Source organism: Labrus bergylta, chromosome 13, assembly GCF_963930695.1.
Source record: "Labrus bergylta chromosome 13, fLabBer1.1, whole genome shotgun sequence".
NCBI lineage: Eukaryota > Metazoa > Chordata > Actinopteri > Labriformes > Labridae > Labrus > Labrus bergylta.
Window position 1 is genome coordinate 29,690,877 of NC_089207.1, and position 21,531 is coordinate 29,712,407.

Genomic DNA, 21,531 nt, shown 5'->3' on the forward strand with positions numbered 1-21,531 from the left:
GATGCTATGATATCGTTATGACAGCCAGTCTGCTGTCTGAAGATATGTCAGTTTAACCATCAGAGAAAACTGGTTAGTCTTAACAAATATATGAAATGCTTTACATGCTTTAAAACCTCACATTGACCATGAACCCCACCTCCGCTTCAAGCCTGTCGCGGAGAAGGTCAGACTGACAGGTCTGTTTCTGCTATGCTCGTCTAACATGGAGCATTAAGAGTGGGAAAAAAGTACATTATGTTTAAAAACCACCAATCCAATCGATGAGCCATCTGTTTGAATCGTGTCAGTTCCACAGGAGTGGTTTGCTTTTGCAGCATCAATCTATCCAGACTGAGATTATCCTCTCATTGGAGAAACCTTGTGTCAATTTCATGTTATTATGCTTAATAACCCAATAAATCCATGGTGGTATTTTCACAGCTGGTTTGGACATATTGGCAGGTAAGCATAACTCTGTTCTGGCTGACTGGAAAAACACTGGAACAACTGACAAGGTTCAACTATAACCTCAAGAATATGACTCGGTTCACAAACAGCCTCTGTGAAAGCTTAAGTCCTGGTATTAGACATCAGGGGAGACAGAAAAAAACTACAAAGCCAAACTTTTAGGCAGCCCTGCAAAACGTACCATGAAGACAGTAGTCTGCATCAAAGTAATATCAGTTTTGTATAGTTCATTTTTAAAGCCAAAGTGGGATTCTGAGAGCTAGTGCAGCATCTTCAGATATTAAACTTCATAGAAGGCCTCATATTTCAGAATCAACCCATGCAAGCAGCTTCCTACATTGTTCCTTGTATTTCAGTTGAGTTTATAAGAAAGTGATACTACTGTAAATACACAGCAAAAGCAAGCTAGGAGTTAGCTTATTTTGTTTAGCATTTAGCCTGGAACCAAACAGAAACAGCTAGCCTGGCTCTACAAATCTTGATAACAGCAGGTTTAAAGTTTTACAACTTGACACATCATATCGGTTTTTTTTTGTGTGCAGAATATAAAGACAAGTATAACAATTTGTGGATGGGGTTTATGTTGAGGACTACTTCCTGGACAGGCTTGCTGACTTCCTGGAGTCACTTATTTATAATGTATTTACCAGACAAGTAGGAGAGTAGTAGCTATCTTCGTATCTAATTCTTGGCAAAACAAGATCCAATACTTAACAAAAACTAGAACTATTGATTTTTATAGAAGTGTAAAAATGTATCCCAAAACTAAACATCCATTATCAGATGTAGCCTACTATACATTTTAAGTTGCCTCTGTTTTAAAAGTGTAGTTCATAGATGAATGACATAACAAATTTCACACAAGATGTTTTCATGTGTATTTAAGAGTTATACGAAAGCCAGCCAGTATCAGGAAACCTTCCACGCAGCATAGTACGAAGTACAGTTTTCCTTTAAGTGCACTATGTGGGATTTCATGGCAAACAGGACATTGCAGGTCAGACTTGCGCCTGAATCATCCTCCACAGGGTTTAACAGTGAAGTCTCTCCAAACAACAAGCTTGTACTAAATGGATCCTGCTGACTGGTTCTGAGTGGAGGGGCATAAATGAGGGTCACGTTGGGCCTTTTTTTCCCCTTTCTGATGACATTCACATGCTCTCCTTGTAATACTCCTGTCAGACCTCTAACCACTTCAAGCCTCTCCAGCATCATAGCTACAGTACATGAATGAGAGGAGAGATAGAAGGAAAAGGAAGGACACACAGACAAGTTAGCAACTGTTTGTGATGACAATGTGAGGCCTTACAGCAGAGCTAGATTTACCACAGTAGAATCACAGGGAGAAATAATAGAGACACAGAGAGAGTCCAAGAGGCCTGGATACAAAGAGCCAGTGTGTACAACCCCAGACTGTCCATCACACTGGACTCTCAGGGGCCATTCACAGTGGCAGTAAACCACGGCCGGCTCTTCCGGCCTAGAAGGCTCAAGGCCCAGGACAAGCCCACCGCTGAGCTCCATCCTGTGTGCCCCTCCAGCACTGCACATAGCTCAACCACAAAGGGCCACAGCAGCCACTTCACTCTCCAGCAAAATCCTGTTTGTCAAATCAACACAAATCGTACAGTGTGTAAAAAAAGTTGTCTCATTAAGTCTGACACGAGATGCATGCAAGCTAGCATTTAGACTCAGAGAAACAAATAGACAGGGGCACAGCTGGACAAAGTCACAGAAATATTTGATCTTAATCTAGAGTCTAACAAACAAAATATTGTACCTATGAGCTCCAGAGTCCCCAAAATTCCTGTGTTTATTCATTGGTGTTTGTTGTTTTTTAACATTTAAAACTTGCTTGTTAATACTAAATAGAAAAGGAAGGTGAAGAGAAATGTGAAATGACAACAAAGATCCCAAATCAGACTGATGTTGATGATGTGCCTTTGGCCTCTTTAGTTTTAAAATTTATAATTTTTTGTGCTTTTTACCTTAATAAAGCAGAGTTTCATTTAAAAAGTCGTGACTACCTGGAATTGAAGAGTTATCATTTGCAATGTTTAATCAATTACTTTTGAGTCCGCTAGCTAAAAAAAAAACATGAGCAATTTTGATCTTGCTTGATGATAATTTAATTGTTTAATCTATTTTTCCAGAAAAAAAGTCAAAATTAACTGTTTGCAGTTTGGGTTTCTTTATGGTCTAAAAAGATTTTATTGGTTGGTTAGGAAAAACATTGTATGTGGGTCTAAATAAGTGCTTATATACATAGCCTTCAAAAAATACACACCATATTGGATTAGACTGTTTTATGTTACAAAACTTTAAATAACCCGGTTATCAATTCTACTACCTTGGATTAAAGTCCTGTGTTTGTTTGACCAGTCCATTTGCACCTGACCACCACCACAGATGGCCTTATACATTTTTTATAATATAGCATCAGACTTGAACTCCGCTATTATTCAATAGGCAAGGAGACAGTGTCCAGAAATCACACTTCAGGTGTTCCTATGGGTGATATATTTTTAAGCTGTAGAAAACTGACCAAACTGCTTTAATTGAGGACTTGGGTTGACACTGGGTTGCCCAAGAGTAAATCACTGCCCCAAGGTCACCAAGCAGGTTAATCCAGCCCTGCAATTTGCTTGACTTAAACTTGTCACTCTAATCCCTGCAGCTGGTTCTGCTTCATCACCACCATCCACCCTTCAACAACAGCCATCACATCAACACAGCCTGTTGACACACCAAAGGTGATTTCTTCCAACAGCTGAGACCCTTGATGGAAAGGTTACGATCTTATACCAACCAGATGTGACCAAGTTTGCAGCAGATACTTTGAAAATCATTGTTTAATGTGAAGTCAATACCAGACACAAACACATACACACCCTCTTGTACGTAGATCCACATGAAACACAAACACATTTAAGCACTCCAAATGATACCCGTCTAAGAAAGGTATTTGTGTCATAAACCAACTAAGTCAACACACAAATAAATACATTTGGACCCTCACATTAATGATGGAGAATGGTGACTCTTCCTTCTCCTCCCTGGATCCTGCACACCGAGGGCTATAAACTCTGTTTTACGGCCATCCACTTTGAATCGAACATCTAGCCACATTGCAAACAGATGTGTGTGTTTACAGCTAATGCTAAAGTGTTGTTTTTTGTTGACTTCATTGAGGCGAGATGCCAAAGACCATTTATGAGAAACAGTCTCATTTTCCACACTACACTTTGAGAGGAGTGATACTTAAAAACGCCATAATGGCGGTAATGGCCGCTGTCGAGGGACTGCAGAGATCTAAGACTGCAAATTTATCGAAAGTGGTCTCATTGTTTACCTTTCTAACAACGGAAACTCATACTCTGTCAGCTAATGGCTGTTGACTGCAGCTTACCCATCAGGAGCTCAGGGAGCTGTACGTGTGTGTCTTTAGTGACAATGAGAGGGATAGAAGGCAGTAATGGCTGATAAATGATGTGTTTGGGTACAGTAGAGGAGTACATATATGATTATGAGCTGTGCGATGGGTAAGAAAATGATGGGAAGGTCAAGTAAACAGATTCTAAATGGGCTTTATAGGCCCACAGGTTTACAAGACAGAAGTTATTTTGGAAATCCAGATTTGGTGGTACTTACTTTTTCACCTCTTTTGAATGACTGCAAAGTAACAAATTATAAGTAAATATACATACTGCTCCCCTCTGATGAGGAGATGAAAAAATCAAGCAGCATTTTGCTGATTAACTTTTATAGAACTGAAACTTGTGTGTCACTCAGAAAACTCAATTGAAAAAGCTCTGTACATAGGGTGAGCAAATTTGGACAAATTGTCAGAAACTGTGATGGATATCTTCAATCCCTTTTCTCTAAATAATGAAACATTTCTGGAAGATTTTCTAATTCAACTGTCTACAAATAAAGAACATAAAGTTGTATGCAAACAGAGGGATAGCACCATCTTTCAGGGAAAATAGCTTGTCTGAATGCTCAATATTTCACCTAGATGTTAAGATCAAAGAGCAATAGAAAAATCAATGATTCCTGTCGATTCCTACAAGAAGGTGGACATCAATGATCTTCTTTCTCTCTCAAGTGTCTGCACACTCCTCAATGTATCTTAGTCCTTTCCAGCCCCTCATCCACCTCATTAATCATCACTACCCTTCCCACCCTCACCCTAAGAACAACTTTAAATGCACCCTGACGTTTGACTGATCTGCTGTCAATTCTGCTACAGTCTCACTTAAAAAGGACAATGGCATGATGATGACCGGCAGCTGCAAGGCATCCCATCCTATCTTACATATTTAAACTATATAGGTAATAAAACAAAACATATGGGGAAATGCATGAAACCTGAAAGACACTGCAACTTTACAGATGCAGAGATTAGACCGGAGTATTAACAGTAACATGCATACAAAAGCTGAAATAAGGAGATTGAACTGATTTTAAATTCTTCCTGCTGAGTAAAATCTACCAAACACTTGTGTGGAGTAAAAAGCAGGCAGGTTGGAGTAGGTGAAAGCTCCAGTACACACAAGCAGTGAAAAGAAAGAACTGAAGCGGCTCTTTGTAAGCACTCATTGGTACCTCTTTTGTCTTGCCACTGCTTTTGGTTTTCTTCAGATGGAGTTTCCATGGTTGTTTTTCTCCCATCCAACAAAAATGCTTCTTTTCAGCAAGATTCTCTCTTCCTTTTCTCCACCCTTACGCTCTCCTCTCTTGCTCCCTCTCCTTCTCTGCTTGGCTTGTTCCGTGTCATCCTGCTTCCTAGAGGCCCTGCTCCACCTTACATCACAGTTTTTATAGAGGTCTTAACAGAAGGGATTTGTTTGATCTCAATTTGTTCCCTGTGTCTTAAATCAATTAAATTCTGTTTTCAGATGGAGCACAATGTGCATGTATTCTGATTCTAGTGGATTATTATTGTTAAAAATACAGTCGTTGTGGCTGAAAATGTCCAATATCTCAATGAACTCTGAGTAATGACGCTTTGTGGGAATAGGTTTGTTGTATCAGAGAGGATCAACTGGGGACCTTAACTTTAGCTGACAGAGTTGTTGAAAACCTTCGACCACAGTTCAAGAAAGGGGGGAGGGGGGGGGGGGAGGAGTGTGTGCCCTTCATCTTCTGATTTGCACCACATGCCCTCTGCCTCTGCTGCATACATTAGCAACCTCTGACCAACAACATTTCCTCCCATCTGGTGGCACATAAAATAAAGACACCGGACATTTCCTGAACAAGAAGACACAGAGTCTTCCGGGTTGATACAAACTAAACAAGAACAGTTGAAAATTGGGGATTGAGAAATTAAAGGGGGCATAAACATGAATACTTTAAGAGGGATGAAGGAGCTAATAAGGAAGAAGAAAAAATGTAATGGAAAAAAAAAACTGTTGAAAGTATAGAGATAGAGGACAAACGACCTTAAAAAAAAGAGACAGCGAAGAAGATCTTGGCTGTGTTTGTTTGGCAACAGCAGGCTGAGTAGCCCAAGGGGCATGCTAATGAGAGAAAGGCCTTTCAGCAGTGAGGGGTGAGGGGGGTGTGCTGGAGTGGGGACTTCTCACGGATACCAGACCTCAGAGAGGAGAGGGGTCAGCAGGGGAAGGGAGCCTTAGGGGTCAAGGAAGTGAACTTAGCAGGGATCCCACAACAACAAATGCTGCGCTAATCTTCAAGCTTTTTCACCCTCCTCAGCCCTGAAAAACAACAGCAGAGACAAAATCACATGTGTGCTGGTAAAGTGATGGCAAACTCTATATATACAAACTTAGAGCTGATCGAGAGGAAGTTGTACTTGTAATTTACCCATTAATTGTACTAAGAAGCTCAAAAGACGGGAAGTTGATACAAAAGACTAAATGTACCACATGTAACCGCACAGAGCTGGTTCCAAGTTACTGAGAACAACAAAATCAAAACAGACCAAACTCCATCTGCAGCCTCTTAAAAAAGCATGGACAACAAAATGTTTGAGTTTATTGCTCTCATGTAACAAGAAACTCAAAACATGTGGCCTGTTGGTTTTTTTAGGCTTAAATTTATGACATTGTGATAAATCTACCCATTATTGTTAATCATTAACATGTTAACAAATCTATATATTCGGCACCGAAGGAGATATTTGTATTAAAGGTGCTGCAACAATTGGCAAAGGAACAAAGTGTCATATTATTATGGCTGAACTGTAAAGACAAAAAACTGTATGTATAAAACATGACATTATAGTTAGCTTGAGTCAAGGAGCTGGTGAACGGCACAAACTAATGCCAGTAAGCAAGGCCAACTTCCCCATCACTACAGTGTAAATTAATATGGCTGTTGTAAGATTTGTGCTGCTAAACATGTCATCTTAATTCACTGCAATCTGGGAACCCATTGGCTATCGTCTGAAGACACTGTATCTCTGCGAGCCTTTGCTAAATTTTCTGCTGTAGCCAACAGTTAGCAATAAAGAACTTCTGGCCACGACTGTCTTTTCCTTGAGACTTGGGAACATCCAAGAGCAGATTATTAGCTGCACTGTGTTTATTTTTTATCAACATATATTAAAGCTATATTGATGACTGCTGATTGTGTTCAGTGCCTCTGCATTACTACAGGGACTTTTTCCACACATGGAAACAGTCAGACTACCAACAGAAACCAGTACCTCCAAAACTAAAATGATTTTCCGGGCTATAACACAAATTAAATCTATTGTCACTCTATACAGTTCTAACTATTCCTATAAAAAGAAGTGTTTAAGGCTGTATAATGTCAAATACATGTTTGGAAACTATGGAGGAGAGATAATCTTTAAACCAGCAAGTTGTTGGCCACCTGTTGAGTCCAAGAATCACCATTTGAGTTCTGTTTAGATCTCCATCAACTTCCAAAGAACATATCTGTGTCTTTAGTGGTTAAACTCTTGATAGTTCATTATGTGTGATAGTGTATTGTTTGTTAGTTTTTTTGGCTGTAAATAGTTGAGTAGAAATGGCTAGAACTGGAGGTTCACCTCTGTATGTCAGGGGATATTTTGATTTAATAAAAATTCATCATTAAATTAATGGCCTTTTTTGACCAAATCTCATGTAAGGTAAGTGAAAATGAATAAAGTAAAAAAAGGTATTGTCGGATTAAATGAGAGCAGTGAACTTTAGCAGAAACTCTGTGACAGGCTGAGTGGCTGTGGGAATATTCATGTGGACTCATGAGGTAGAGCTGTAGTGCTGCATGTTAAACTTGAGACTGCGCCACTCCCTCTCTCTCGAGGACACAATCTGAATGATGATGAAGCTTATACAAATGGAGGAGGCTTCATTGTGGGTTAACCTTTCACGCTGTGAGACTGGGGGCCCTGAATGCTCCTCAGTGTTCAGTCACCCGTGAAGACCTGCACCCTGATGGATTCACACTGAGGCCCGAGTTCTCAGGGATGCAGGTCTGAGCCTGGGCCCAAGCACCACTTAGAAAACAGAAGAAGAAGAAGAGAGTCACCACACCAAAAAGAGGCAGCCAAAAAGGTGTGTGCCCTTATGAGGTATGTCAGCTTATTAGAGCCAAGGTCTTTCAAAAAGGAGGCCAAACTGATGATCCAAATATCCTTGAATACTTTCCTGCTCTCATGGAAAAAGCTGTTACATCCCCCTGCTTGTCTTTGACAGTGATTAGTGGCCTATAACATCTGAAAACAAGATTCTTGTAAACACTGTTTGGGCTATTCATTGCATTCAGTGAGCAGCATTACTGCGGTGGCCTAGATTTAAATACAGGACATCTTCATTGGTCAATCTGCTTTCATGTTTGGTGTACTGAAGCCAAGTCATTGATTGGTTTATGAGAGCAGCTCACTACAAACCCATTATACAGATCCATTCAGTTGTTTGCTGACCTATTTTCCTCGACAAAACAACTAAAGCATTTTAATTTGTAGAAGACTTTTGCTGAACATCACAGCACGTGATTTTTATTTCAAAGTATCAAAATGTGTTTCGACTCCCATGCTAGATGAGTTATTACTTCCATATAATGTTTTAGAAAAACAATCCAAGCAACTTGAGCCATAGAGTAGTTTCCTATGAAAAAGCTCTCCCTACAGTGGAAAAAATGAATATGCTAACTGACCTCATCTGTTAGAATGTGGACGGAGAGAGGGGAAACCAAAATGGGCTGACTTATAATGAGGGTTGTGCTTTCCCCTCGGCTCTATCAAGAGCTTTACATGAAGTTTTTTTTATTTTTAATAAAGCTCCATTATTGCAATAAAAAAGGAATAAAATGGAATCCGTGTTTAATATGTTGTATATTATCCCTCAAAAGTAAACACTTAGGCTTTTCATGTATTGAATAGTTACCTGACAGTTCAGATGCCTAAACACCATCACTAAGCACACTATGGGTTTAGGAGTCTTCTTAAAATAAACAGTCTAAAATAAAAATTACCAGTACAAACAAAGGTGAACCTGGAAACTTCAATACTCAAAATGCAACTCGTTCAATCGGTTCAGTTCAAAACTCCAAACTTCAAGACTTCAATGTTCAGATCTTCAGTCTTCAGCCTCAACAAACACCAACTATAACAAGATAGAGATTTCACTTGAGGCAGTTTACCAAACTTTAAACAGCAACTGTTCTGTTCACTTTTATAAAACTTTTTTTTTGTTTTTAGAAGTCTTTTAGGATTTTTAGGAAGATGAGGAGTCTCATACACAACCACATTTAAAAAGCAAAACAAATCTGATCTAAACAATCAGAAATTGAGCATTAAGGCTTGTAGAGGAACTCAGCCTCTGCTATAATCTGATGTATCTGTTAGTAGCGTATGTTTTGTCTCCACTTCTGATGGAACTACATAGCGTGTTAGTATATCAGCCTGTTTGGGTTTCATTTTGAGCAGCACTACATCCACTTTAGAACGACTTCAGTATTTTTAACTTGAATATTTAAATTTGGGTATTCCCAACATCTCTCTACTTCTCTCTTTGATTCAGACAGATTTTTGTGTGTGTGTGCAGTCTCATTCCCTTATATGGGCATAAAAGGGGTGTTTCCTGTGCTAATTAAGGAAAAATATGCAGAACGGCTCGTTTATGAGTACATTGGAATTTATAAATTGAAAAACACAGGTGAGAACAAATCTGCTGTTGAAGAACATGTCATGAATCCGATATAGGTTTTTTCATAGACTTTCTAAAAAACAAATTTAAGAAAATTCTTAAGAAGATACTGGTGAATGAGTCACATGGTATTATAAGATGTGCATGCTTTGTCATTGAAAAAATGGATGATTCAGATTTGAAAATGATATATAATGTCTGAATGGGTGTGGGTACATCATTGTTCTCTCACGCAGCTGAGAGTTGATCCAGATTCTATTTAAGGACATTTTTCCACAATAACTCATTTGCATAACCTCCCATCAGCCAACAACAAACATAAAATCTTAATTTGACCGCTATTTAACTTTGTGGTGGAACTTTTTATCCAATGGGAAAGAAATGTGTTTTCTCTGAGGAAGTCTTTGTTGCAGAAGTTCAACTCTGCCATTTAATCTCAAATATTTCTAGCAGAGGTATAATTTATGTCATTATATTTATTCCATTGTACTCCATATGGAGTTCTTCTCTTGGGTCTAATTACAGCTGTTTGACCAAACAATGGCCAGGATATATCTGACTCAGCATAACACTAATTGTATGTTAGTGTTACTATCGTGATAGGTCTGCAAATGGAGCAACACTCACACAGACCAATGTTTTTCCTCTAAAAATTAACTTGACAGCCTTGACTCTTTGGCCACTGTGGTTGCAGGGAGAGCGAGAGACACAGATGCTTCGTATTACCAAGGCCTCCTCGCTTACAGCACTTTGGAAACTGCCACCATGGCTTGGCCGAACAAAAAACCATGTGATATCAAACCCAAGTGTCTGAGAATTTTGTAATTTTAGTCTGGAGTTGAGAGAGGAAATCAACAGCAAACAGAAAGATGGAACTGAAAGAAAAGAAGAGCTCGGAATGAGGAAGAGAAACAAACAGGACATGAACTTCTGTTGTATCAGTGAAAAGTAAAGGCCTTTGTGTAATTGTTTTTCTTTCAGTGTGCACTAAATATTTTAATGATGCCTCTGGTCTGGGACCAGCTTAGCTGTAATTGTGGTCTGCTACTCTGACATTGTGGAGCCAAAGAAGATGCCAAGAAGTACTGCAAGCAAACACCTCTCCATTACCCTGTTAGAATAATGCTACATAATGACCCCTTGTCTTTTCAATCCATACTGTAATAAAATCTGCAGCTACCTTTTGAATTGTTGCCTGTAAAAAGAGGGTTTAAACCACATTTGATTTCTAAAATGGGCAAAAAAATATATTAAAATTGTTTCTCTCAAATGCACAGGACTCAGGCGCCCTTGCTTATTAGAAGAAAATACACTTATCAGGAGGCCTCATGTTTTATCTTTTGTTTGAACCTATATTGGGTAAGAGATGCAGGGAATCAAAAGTTGGATACAACTTTCAACTAAAGGTCACCAGATAGAATAAAACCGATGGTCATGAGGCGATACAGATGAACTGAAACTATCAAGCTTTCTAAACTTAGCAAAAAAACAAAACTTTAAACAGAACTTTTGTAAAATAAAATTGCCCTAAACACATGCTGATCCTGATTATTTTCAATCAATATTGAGATCTTTTGTTATTAATCATGATTCATTTTTCATTTTAAAACATATACCCTGCTACTCACCTTTTGCCAGACAAAAATCTGCCCAGACAGTGTGGCCCACATTGACCCCTGACAACTGGCCGGATATGGCCCAGCAGCGGCCCTGTAAATACACCCAATTCTACTGTTATAAAATATTCATACTCGAGCAAAACTATGTCAGAAGTGAATTTCACGGAGGAAGAGTAGTCGCAGTAATGTATTTTTTTATGTTATTTGGTATTGGTATTGCTTTGATGTTGTTCGTTTTAAAAGTTAGAGATTTAGAGATAGGAGATTAAAAGTTAGAGATTTAGAGATAGGACAGTGGAGTCAGATATCGGGGAGGAGAGAGAGAGAGAGAGAGAGAGAGAGAGAGAGAGAGAGAGAGAGAGAGAGAGGGAGAGAGAGTGAGTCGAAAACAACATGCTGAAAAGGAGCCACAAGTCGGACTCAAACCCAGGCTGCCTGCCTGGAGGACTACAGCCCCTGCACATCGGATGCGTGCAACAACCACTAGCCCACTGGCATCCTGAGAGTGACACTTTGAAACATAAGTTGTGTTATTTTGAAGACTCTATAAAATACAATGTCAATGAAGGAGACGTGCAGGCTCACCCATAAATTCCACCAGATGTGTGTTCAGTACGTCCGGCTTCTTATGTGTGTTTGTTGATGTGTTTAAAGGGTTTTTATACAGTTTATACAAAATACATCTACAGTATTATCTAGCACTGTAGCGAGTGCAAGCTATAATTACTGCGGGAACTCCTTTGTCTCGACTTCCTCGTACAAGTATTCATTTCATTAGATGCAATTACTGATTATAGCTGCTTTAGAGGTCCATTATGTAAATGTGATACAAGCCTCTAAAAAGGTTCCAGACCTTCATATCTAATTTAATACATTATTAGAAAGCTGCAAATATCATGGAGTCCAAAAGACATTCTTTAAAAAAGTATGATGGACCATGATACAAGAGTGGAGCAGGGTCTTTGCTTTCAAATGCTAAGGCACTTCAAATGGAGAAATAGTTTTAAAGGTATAATCGATTAGCTATGATAGAAATCGAAGTTTTCTTGGCAGAAGGTCTGAATAATGATGTGCATTTTTCTACACTGATTAGGATCTCCACAACTCAAACATTCTCACACTCTTGCTGCTGAAGTGCTTAAAAAACAAGTTGCTGGAGACAGTCTTGCATTACCCTACTTGTTGCACAGTATAGGCATGTAAACAAACACACACACACACACACACACACACACACACACACACACACACACACACACACACACACACACACACACACACACACACACACACACACACACACACACACACACACACACACACACACACACACACACACAATAGAGAAATAATGAAGCACAGACACATGGAGACATCAGTCGAGACTCTCCAGCTAATCTTGGGGTTGCTTCCCATGAAGACCAGCCCCCGTCCACCTCTTTGTTTCCCCCAGCTGCTGGGGTTTCTTTCTCTGGGTTGCCCCTGTCGCTCCTATTGTCCTCCTCCTCGTCATTCTGTCAACCTCTCACCCCTGACCCCAAGACTTTACCCTTATTCAAACCCCCCGGCTCTCCCCTCATTAGAAGGAGCAGAAACCCTCTTCTTTTAGCACCAGCCAGTCAGACCCCGTGGTGTAAGGATTCATCGACAGCACTATGACAACAGAGCAGAGGACACAGGGATCTCTTTAATGCCATTGTTCCAGAAGTTTCTCCTCTCGTGTCTCAAAGTCCTGGCTCCCTCTTGTAGATTGTGGAAGAAGGGAGCGTCTGCAGGAACCTGAACCTGACACCTCCACCCCTGCAGAGATGTTTTTTCGATGAGAAAACGGTGAAAACTAAATGATTCACAATAGGTAGCGAAAACAGTTGACTTTGAGAGAAAGACAGAGGCAAATCTCTCTAGCGGTTGGTGTATACTCCACCCTGGTTGACCTCTGCCACAGTGGGTCAGTATATCACTGTATTGCTTAAAGCACTGATGGGTGGATTTCCAACAGCACTGTAATGACATTTTGTCTATCAACAATAACATTATGGAGCACAGTGCACAAAGTAGAGCCCATTTATGGCACCGTCAAAAGTGATGCAGCCACTTCCTCATTATCAGTGTCTAAACATTTACACAGCCAGGAATGCATTCAGTGCACACACCATCATTCTAATGATGCAGATGTTTGCGTAGATGGAAACACTTGATGCACACTGTATACAATTCGCATTCAAACATTGCTATCAATTTGTAGGACTAGAAGTGCATTTATTTAAACAGGACTTTTGTATTTACATGTTTTGACCACGTCATGCATTGGAAAACATTTACAATCCATATGTGAGATTTCAAAATGTCCAATCTTTAAGGGGATGCATGTAACACATTATTCATTTTGTAGACCATTTGTTGTTGTTGTTGTTGTTGCTTTTCAAAATAATGTATCTGTCGGCATAGAAAGGAACAGGAAAAGTCTTGACAAGCCATACCACAAACGAAAATCACCTTTAAAACAAAAAAGAAAAGTATGCTCTGTTTTAAGCATTAACATAATAAATCTCTAACGTCACATATCCACAAGTTTTCACATATTGCCCTGCCACATTCCTTCACAACACAACATTTTATTTTACAGCTGTGGTGCTCTATTGTTACAGTATTGTTTTCTCAGAGGGCAGGGTTCAAAATCTAAGATGACTTGTAAGACCTCTCAGTGGTGTAGCTGTTATATTAACACTGCTAACAGATCTCTGCTCAGGTCTGCGTCTGGTTATGGGGTCAGTGTGTTTTTCAGACAGAAACATCTGGGATTTCCTCTCCCCTTAAGGTCGGTATCTGCTATTTTCTCCTGCTTTTGAGGCAAACCAACTGGAGGTTACCCATCGGCCTTAAAAGTGGTCAAAATGTCACAGATACAAATGGCTTTGTCCTGTGGGTACAGAGGGAGTTTTTTTCCTATAAAAAGTCTAAGTAAAATACATCCTCTCAAACCCCCAATAAGTCATAAGACTGCAAAGAAAACAGCCTCCCCAAATACACCTCCCTCAGCTATTGGGTTTCCTGCAGCTGTTGCTTTATTAAAGCGCAGCAATGCAGATTTTCATCTGCTTGGCAGAAGTGCCTCTTCCTGCCGATCAAGCCTTTCTCTGGAGAATAATAAGTAGACAATGAAAACCCTCACTTGGAAACTCTTTCTCTTAGATAGGAAAATGATTCAGTGGCTGAGTGGAGAGAGAGAGAGTGTTTAGATCCAGTGGTCTCTAGCTCTGGTTTCAGGGTGTCACATGCAGTGCCACATCATGGCATCATGAGCACAGAGGAGGAGTCATGTGCATTTCCTGAAACATCTTAAGCACACAACATGTTGTGAAGAAATAAGTCCTCGTACCACTTAAAAAACATTATCTTCTCATATAATCCTGAATATAGAGGCAAAGAAAAAGTCATACAAGGCTATCCATCTTAATTGCTGCTTAATTTATCCCAAGCGTACCATTTGGCTGCATGGAAAAGGTCTCAGGCTGTCTGGCAGGGCTCTTCATATTTCTCACTGGTGTGCAGGGGTACCCCAGATGCTTTTGTCTTACGGTTGTTTAGCAGCTGCGGGGACAAAGAGCTATCTGTGGAGGGTTGAATACACTCAGTGGGCACACAGCCAACAGCTCAATCCTGCAGGCTCCCACCGATGAAAAGCAGACTGATGCATGCTGCTCTCACTTGTCACACATGATCTTTTTTTTAATTTAACCTTTATTTTACCAGGCAGAATTGCTTGAGAACAAATGACCTCTTTTTCGAGCAAGGCCTGGCCATCTTACAGGGAAATCAGCTGTATGCCCTGTTAGCCATTCTCATTTTAACCTGACAACTTTTACATTCAAACTGTGGTCACGTCAAGCTTCTGAATAGTTCTCATGGAAGTTTCAGAAACTTAGACACAGTTCTTACACTTGTCCACTTCCTCCCAACCATCTTAGCTTTTGCATCAAGCCTGATTAAAGGGCATTAAAATTTCTGTAGGTTTTTGAATGATGACTCTGCCATCTGAATTTGGGTTCTACTACTTGCTCCAGAGATGCACCTATTATGAAAATCAAGGCAGCTACCGTTACATCAAATAACAATTTAGCCGGTTAATGATATTGATATGTGATTTTTCCCATTACTGCGTCATAATTCTTAAAGGTCTGTTGAAAATTGGAGTATTTGAATAGTTGCTAGTAGTGTCATATCAAATGCATATTGCTGATCTTTTGCAAAAATGTTGAGGTGGAAAAAATAAATAAAATGTATCTTAGGGTGCTTTAAACAAACTACTTTGATGTGTCATCCTATAAGAGAGACAAAGCTCGTTCTCATTGAAGGTAGAGTGGGAAGCATTGTAGAGAGCAATGAGATGTGAAAGTGACTCAAATGGGAACAAGGGCTCTGATCTTTTGACTTTTAGTGTTTCTTTATCTGTATTTATAAAGTTGCACTTGTGTGTGACAGATGAAGTTGTATGAACAGAAGAATAAAAAGAACTTGAAGGTTAGTTTAAAACTAGAAGTGTTGAACTTTACACAGTTTTGGAAATTGTAAACAGAAAGGCCTTGGTTTCAGATGCTGTTTGGTCATCTGTCAAACACTTTGTCTGAACCCTAACCCGTCCCTTAAAGATATTCTATTGAGGCATTTGACCAAAATCACTGGATCAGCGCAATGGGTTTCATTGGTGGGGAAGTCAGTTGCCAATTAGAAATGGAAAAAGGCACAGAAAATCCAGTTCGAGTTAGAGATCTGTCATAGGCCTGTTAGTGAAACTTCTGAATCTGGTTTCAGTTTGTGACCATGGTTTTTCAACCAATGCCTGACCTACATGGTGGCCATTACAGAGTAGAGGTGTATAAGCAGCCACAGGCATCATTTTGTGTAGCACAACCAAACTGTTTGGTGACTGCATTGTGATCTATTAACTTGCTTACCCGAACCTAGCAAAAGGAATTAGGTCACGCTGGGAAACAATATTGACTATCAAATCAATGACCCCTTTCATGTGCAGGGCTTTTGGTGCCATAGCAAAAAAAAAAGGTCATACAGTAGTTGACAGTAGATAGCAGAAAATCCTGCAGTGAGGCTGAATGCCTGTTGAATGAGTGAGCAAACGTTGCTTTCACCAACCTTTTATTTCCCACAAACCTTCTGGAACAATCATCTGACTGTGAACAAAACACTGTTACAGATGACAAATATCCCTCTCCACTTAGTTACAGTCCAACATATTGAAAAAAATGAAAATGTAGAGTTTATTATGCATGAACATGGCAGTTTTTAACCTTGAAAGTCGTGGGTGTTTCTATTGGGTCTGACAATTACAATAAAGGCCAGATTGTATCCTTGGCATACCAGGCTTCCTGTGCAGTTCTAAGAGCCTGCAGTCTTTGCATATAGGGTATTTTCAGATATTTAAATGTCATCACTTGCATCCCTTCTTACTTAGTAAAAGTGACGGCCAGGATGCACGCTTGAACAAACACCCCCACTCAGGAACTTCTATTCCTATCATTTCATGTCACAATACTCAATGGTTCTCTTTGTTGTCTGAGGAGTTATTAAGCTGAACAAATGATCATGAGTGTTCTGGCAAAGCTGCAGAGCTGATGACAGACCAAAAAGAAGACTGTAAAGGCAAAACAAACCAAGTGAGGATGAAAGAGGAAAGGAGAGATTAAGGAGTTTTAAGAGGAAACCATAAGGCAAAGCAGGAGATGAATGCAGTCTTGATTAGACTACGAAAAAGGAGTCTGTTTTTCCAAGCTGCATGGTTGCAAAAAGATCCGCAAGGGCCTCATCTGCAGCATAATTACAAAAGATGCTCGGTCATATCCTTTGCCAAATGGAAAGCAGCCCAGAAATCATGTAACTGACAGCAACTACCTCATTAAGAGGGGATATTCTCAGTAGGTAATGATCGTAATCCGCAAGATGAAAAAAAAACTATTTAGGACTTATTGATGGTGACATAAAGATGTGGGATCTGTTCTCAAAGGTTGGTGCTTACTTTATTTGGATTAAACCACCTATAAAGAGTCAGGGAATTCAAGGGGGACATCTCTTGAGGTGAGCAAACTTTGATCCAAACTAGGAAACACAAGAGAAACTTCTCTCTCTCGAGATCATCTCTGCGATGACTCATTCTCACATTCCTGTGTTTTTCTCATCCCCAATTGGACACAGAAGCATGTGCATGACCTAAAGTTTGCCTCTGAGGATAACATCACCATGAGTCAATGAGGGGAAACTAATCTGGCTTTCTGTTATATCTCTGTCATTAGCTGACAAGTTGTTGATTCTGAGACCGCAAAAACACCTCCATTAGCTGTCAGGGGTCTTTCCTCCCCTCAGACTCAGGATGCAGGGTCACAGCACACACACTCCACCGCATGTGTGTGACAGTGAGACCTGCTAATGTGTGAGAGAAAATATTGGACACTTTCCAGACATTCTAGTTCAGATACAAAAAGGAACTAAGTGAAAAAGAAGAGTTTACATCTCCGATACACATCACAGGCACACATGTAAAAATCACGAGGGACAAAGTCCCAACTCCTGTGTTCAGACATCACAAAGAACTGAATCAATCAGATAAGAAGTTCTCCAATATAATCAAGACATACTTAGCATTTGACACCACATTTATCCCCCTCTTGTAGAACCAAGACAAGTTATTATCAAAACACAACATCATCTGTGATTAACTCTGTCTTGAGAATTACTCTAAACAATGATGTAACATTGAACTTGGTTTGCATCCAGCGTTGATGGCCTTTTCCACAAGACCACCACATTGAATACAAAACAATCTGAGAAGCGGGTTCATGAGTTTTCATGAGTTTCCATGAGGAAAGGCATTTTTCTCTCTTTATTTTCTTCTTTTTTTGCAATCAGGACCTGGCTCTCAGAGGAACAACAGACACTGTGTTCACAGTTGTGTCCATAATTTGCTGCATCTGATTAGCTGAGTCTCCTGTCATGGGACAGTTTTTTAGTGCTAAGGACATAATTCAATTGTGTCTGTAAAAACATTTAAAAAGATGGCTGATTTTCCAGACTGTATCTGACTTAGAGCCTCTTAACTGTTTTTCCACATGTTTCCTAAAAGCACTGCCAACAGGTTTAGTAAAAAATGGATATTAAGTTTCTAATGTTTGACACATTTCTCCTCAATAGCTCGAGGGCAACAATCTGCATTATAGATTGTTAAGCTTCGGATGTAGCATGTCATTCTTTTCTGGCTAAAGTAATCAGCACATGCAAGAAAAGAACAGGCCAACATTTTCTCCTTCAGATGTTTGGCTCAGTGTCGAAATATCTACGTAGAACTCAAACCACATTTTTTGCTCTTGTGTTTGGTTATCAAGAAGGCTCTTGGGTTATTGGGTAATTGTTGCAAGGCTAACACAAAGCAACTAAGATATTTGTAGAAAATGACTTGCTGTCTCCTCAGCTCATGCCAAGATTTCCTCCCACGTCCGTCACAGAGGCCAATGCACTGTTAAAGCATTCAACCACACAACAGGAAAATAGTGTGAAAAACACGAGGTTTCCCTGCAGAGATCGAGGTCACCATAAAATCAGTTCAGACTCAACTTAAACAACCTCTGATTGGCATCTTAACTTTGAAACTTCCAACACAATCAGCTGCAAAACATCCTGTTTAATTGGGGTTTCATGCAAATAGAAAATATATTTCTTTTGTTTTCAATGATTTTCATTGTAAAAATCACAGAATAGACACCTTACAGGACCCAAAAACTCTCCAAAAAGGGGCCTTCGAGAAACTTTGAATATTAAACTAGAGCTTCAACAAGTGGACAATGCACAAAGCTTCATTGCCATGCAGCCCAATATCCGCTATGAGACAGTGAATGAGGGTCTGTGGGGAATGGGTTCACAGGGTATCTGCTCTGAAACGTACAATTCACTGAACTTCTCTTTCTCTACATTAAGAGCCACTGAAGTCGCACAAAGGAGCGGCTCCAAATTAGGAGCACAAAGATGCCTCTGTGAGAGCTTCAGAGCGAATTAATGAGCATTGATACACATTCGCACACAGTGTTCTTCCCTGGCCTCAGCTGCATCATCACAAACAATACAACTTAAAAAATGCAGCCTAAAAACCAACAAAAACTCAAAAAAGCATTTTAGAATGGCTAATCTAAAGTACTGGCCCAATTCAACCTCACTTCTCTGCAAAATATCAAGTCCAAGGAAGAATGTTAGAATGGAAAAATTGAGTGTGTATCATCCGATCTGTTCTAAACTTTAAAGTTGCTTAACACCCATGGCATGAGCACCTCTATCCCACCATGCAACCGCCCCCCAGGTTTGTGAGCACAGATGGCCAACACTTGGGTCTGATTTTAACATAGCCTGGTACTCAGCTCTAACCCTTCAGATAGAGATTACAAGTTTTGGCATAAATCACAGCAGGCTTCAACTATGGAGCATCTGACTAATGCAATGTGTTGCTAATTAGTGTTTCCAGTAACTTTTAGTTATTCTCCTCCAGGAAAACAACCTTTCACCTACCACTCAAACACTGCTTGATCAATCACTGTTGATTAATTCTGATCAAAAGGGGCTGATAATGAAACAGCAGATTCCAATGGTTCAGCTCTAAAGGCAGAGATATGAGAGGCCATAGAGAGACACTAGTTGATCTGGTCTTAACACCTCTGCACACAGAGGGACAGCAGAACTACTGATAGACTTAATCTCTCTAATCGCTTTCTTCAGCAGCCTGCTCTAATACCGTATCTCGTGGATCCGGGTCAGGTAAACAGCCCTATTTCATCAGCTGATATCAGTCCAGTTTACGTTGAACCAATCAACGCGCCCCGAAAGTTGAAGCGACAAAAACAAAGTAGTCTATCATAAGCGTGCTGTCATCGCGAGGGTTTCGCGGTGATTTTTTTTTTGGTCACACTCACCCATTTTTCTAAGTTTCTCAGAGCGTCCGAAGTTCCTCGATCAGCTGGAAGTTGAGCCCTGGCTACACTGATGCTGCGTCCTGGGATGCACACTGACTGCCTGGCTGCTCACTACACGACAGCCCGCGTGACGTCACCGCAGAGGGGGATTACTGATGGGAGGACGGAGCTGGATTGGGCTGCCCCTACTCCCTCAACCCCTCCTACCTGTCAGCATTAGGGACGCAGCACTTTATCTTGAAGCACATTCCCATGCACAAGTGTCCCAGTTATGTTTAATGTAGAGATACACCTGGATTAGTATGAACATTACATTACCAAGAAGATACTCAAGCAAAGTGTCCTGCTATTGTTTAGCCCAATCACACATAAAGCCAATCTTAAAGGTGGAGTGTTATCAGGTCACTTTTATAGTTATAAGGACAAAGAATTTGTTTGTACAGTAAAACCAATAAATCTCATAAAAAGACTGCAATAAAGTTGCATCTATTTTCTTCACCCAGGTTGCCAGGTCAAATCCCCTTCCTCATCTCTGCTAATGTCTAAAATGAGATTCATCATGTAGCCAAATGCAGAATATGTAGGCAAGTTAATCTGTCAGTAGCCTTCTGGTTCTTGCTGTAGAATTGCCCACCATCATTTCAGCTGGCTCTGGCTGCAGACTACAAAATAGTCTGCATAGACAGCAATAAATATACCATGATGCAATCCTGGCTCCAATTGGGGGACATGTGATGATGATTTAGCATAAATAAATCTCTATAAACATATATGCATATGAAACTTTAGCAAACAATCCACTTTCTGATGTTTCTCAACTCCCAACTTTCCACGGTTCTCAATATTGATATCGTTGGACTTTAAACAGTGGCGACCTGCAGAAAAAGGAAATGGTGACTGAAATGTCTTTATTTTTAACCGCTGGCTTTACTGAAACACGGACAACAGTGAAACATCTACTGTAAAAACAAATTAGAATGTAAAGTAGTTTTTTAAGAAGTTTGACATCATTGGATTTAGGCACCGTTCCATTTTCCTGCATATTTGCAAATGTTCCGACATGGGAAATGAGTTACACATCTTTTTTACTGCATAACAGATGGGAAGGATTTGAATCTGGATGGTTAGAGGAGAATTCTTGAAACACCTTCAGAACAGCCAACAAGTCACAAAAGGCCTTTCTAAGGGTAACTTTTATCTAACGGAGAAACAGATTCTTAGTCCAGTGACCGTATCATTCCAGTGAACAATAAGGAAAATCTGCGACTGGAATCATTATGCTTCCCTCTTTGACTCAAAAATCACTTGAATTTGACACTTATTCATGCTTTGAATACATTAAAAATCAGATGTTTTCCCTTTCCCCCCGCAGGA

At 39.9% G+C, this 21,531-nt stretch overlaps 1 protein-coding gene across 3 annotated transcripts in view; it reads right to left on the minus strand.

Moving 5' to 3' along the window:
* Window positions 1-20,316, minus strand: part of gpm6bb (glycoprotein M6Bb) — a 31,043-nt gene extending 10,727 nt beyond the window's left edge. Inside the window, exon 1 of one of the 3 annotated variants that reach the window (XM_020634496.3) lies at window positions 20,158-20,316. In XM_020634496.3, coding sequence (XP_020490152.1) covers window positions 20,158-20,161 — 4 coding nt within the window. In that variant the 5' untranslated portion in view covers window positions 20,162-20,316. Of the gene's footprint in view, window positions 1-5,058; window positions 5,202-20,157 lie in introns of those variants that run through there. The other 2 variants (XM_029277479.2, XM_029277480.2) reach the window with 2 other exon arrangements.
* Between the last annotated feature and the right edge of the window lie 1,215 nt (window positions 20,317-21,531).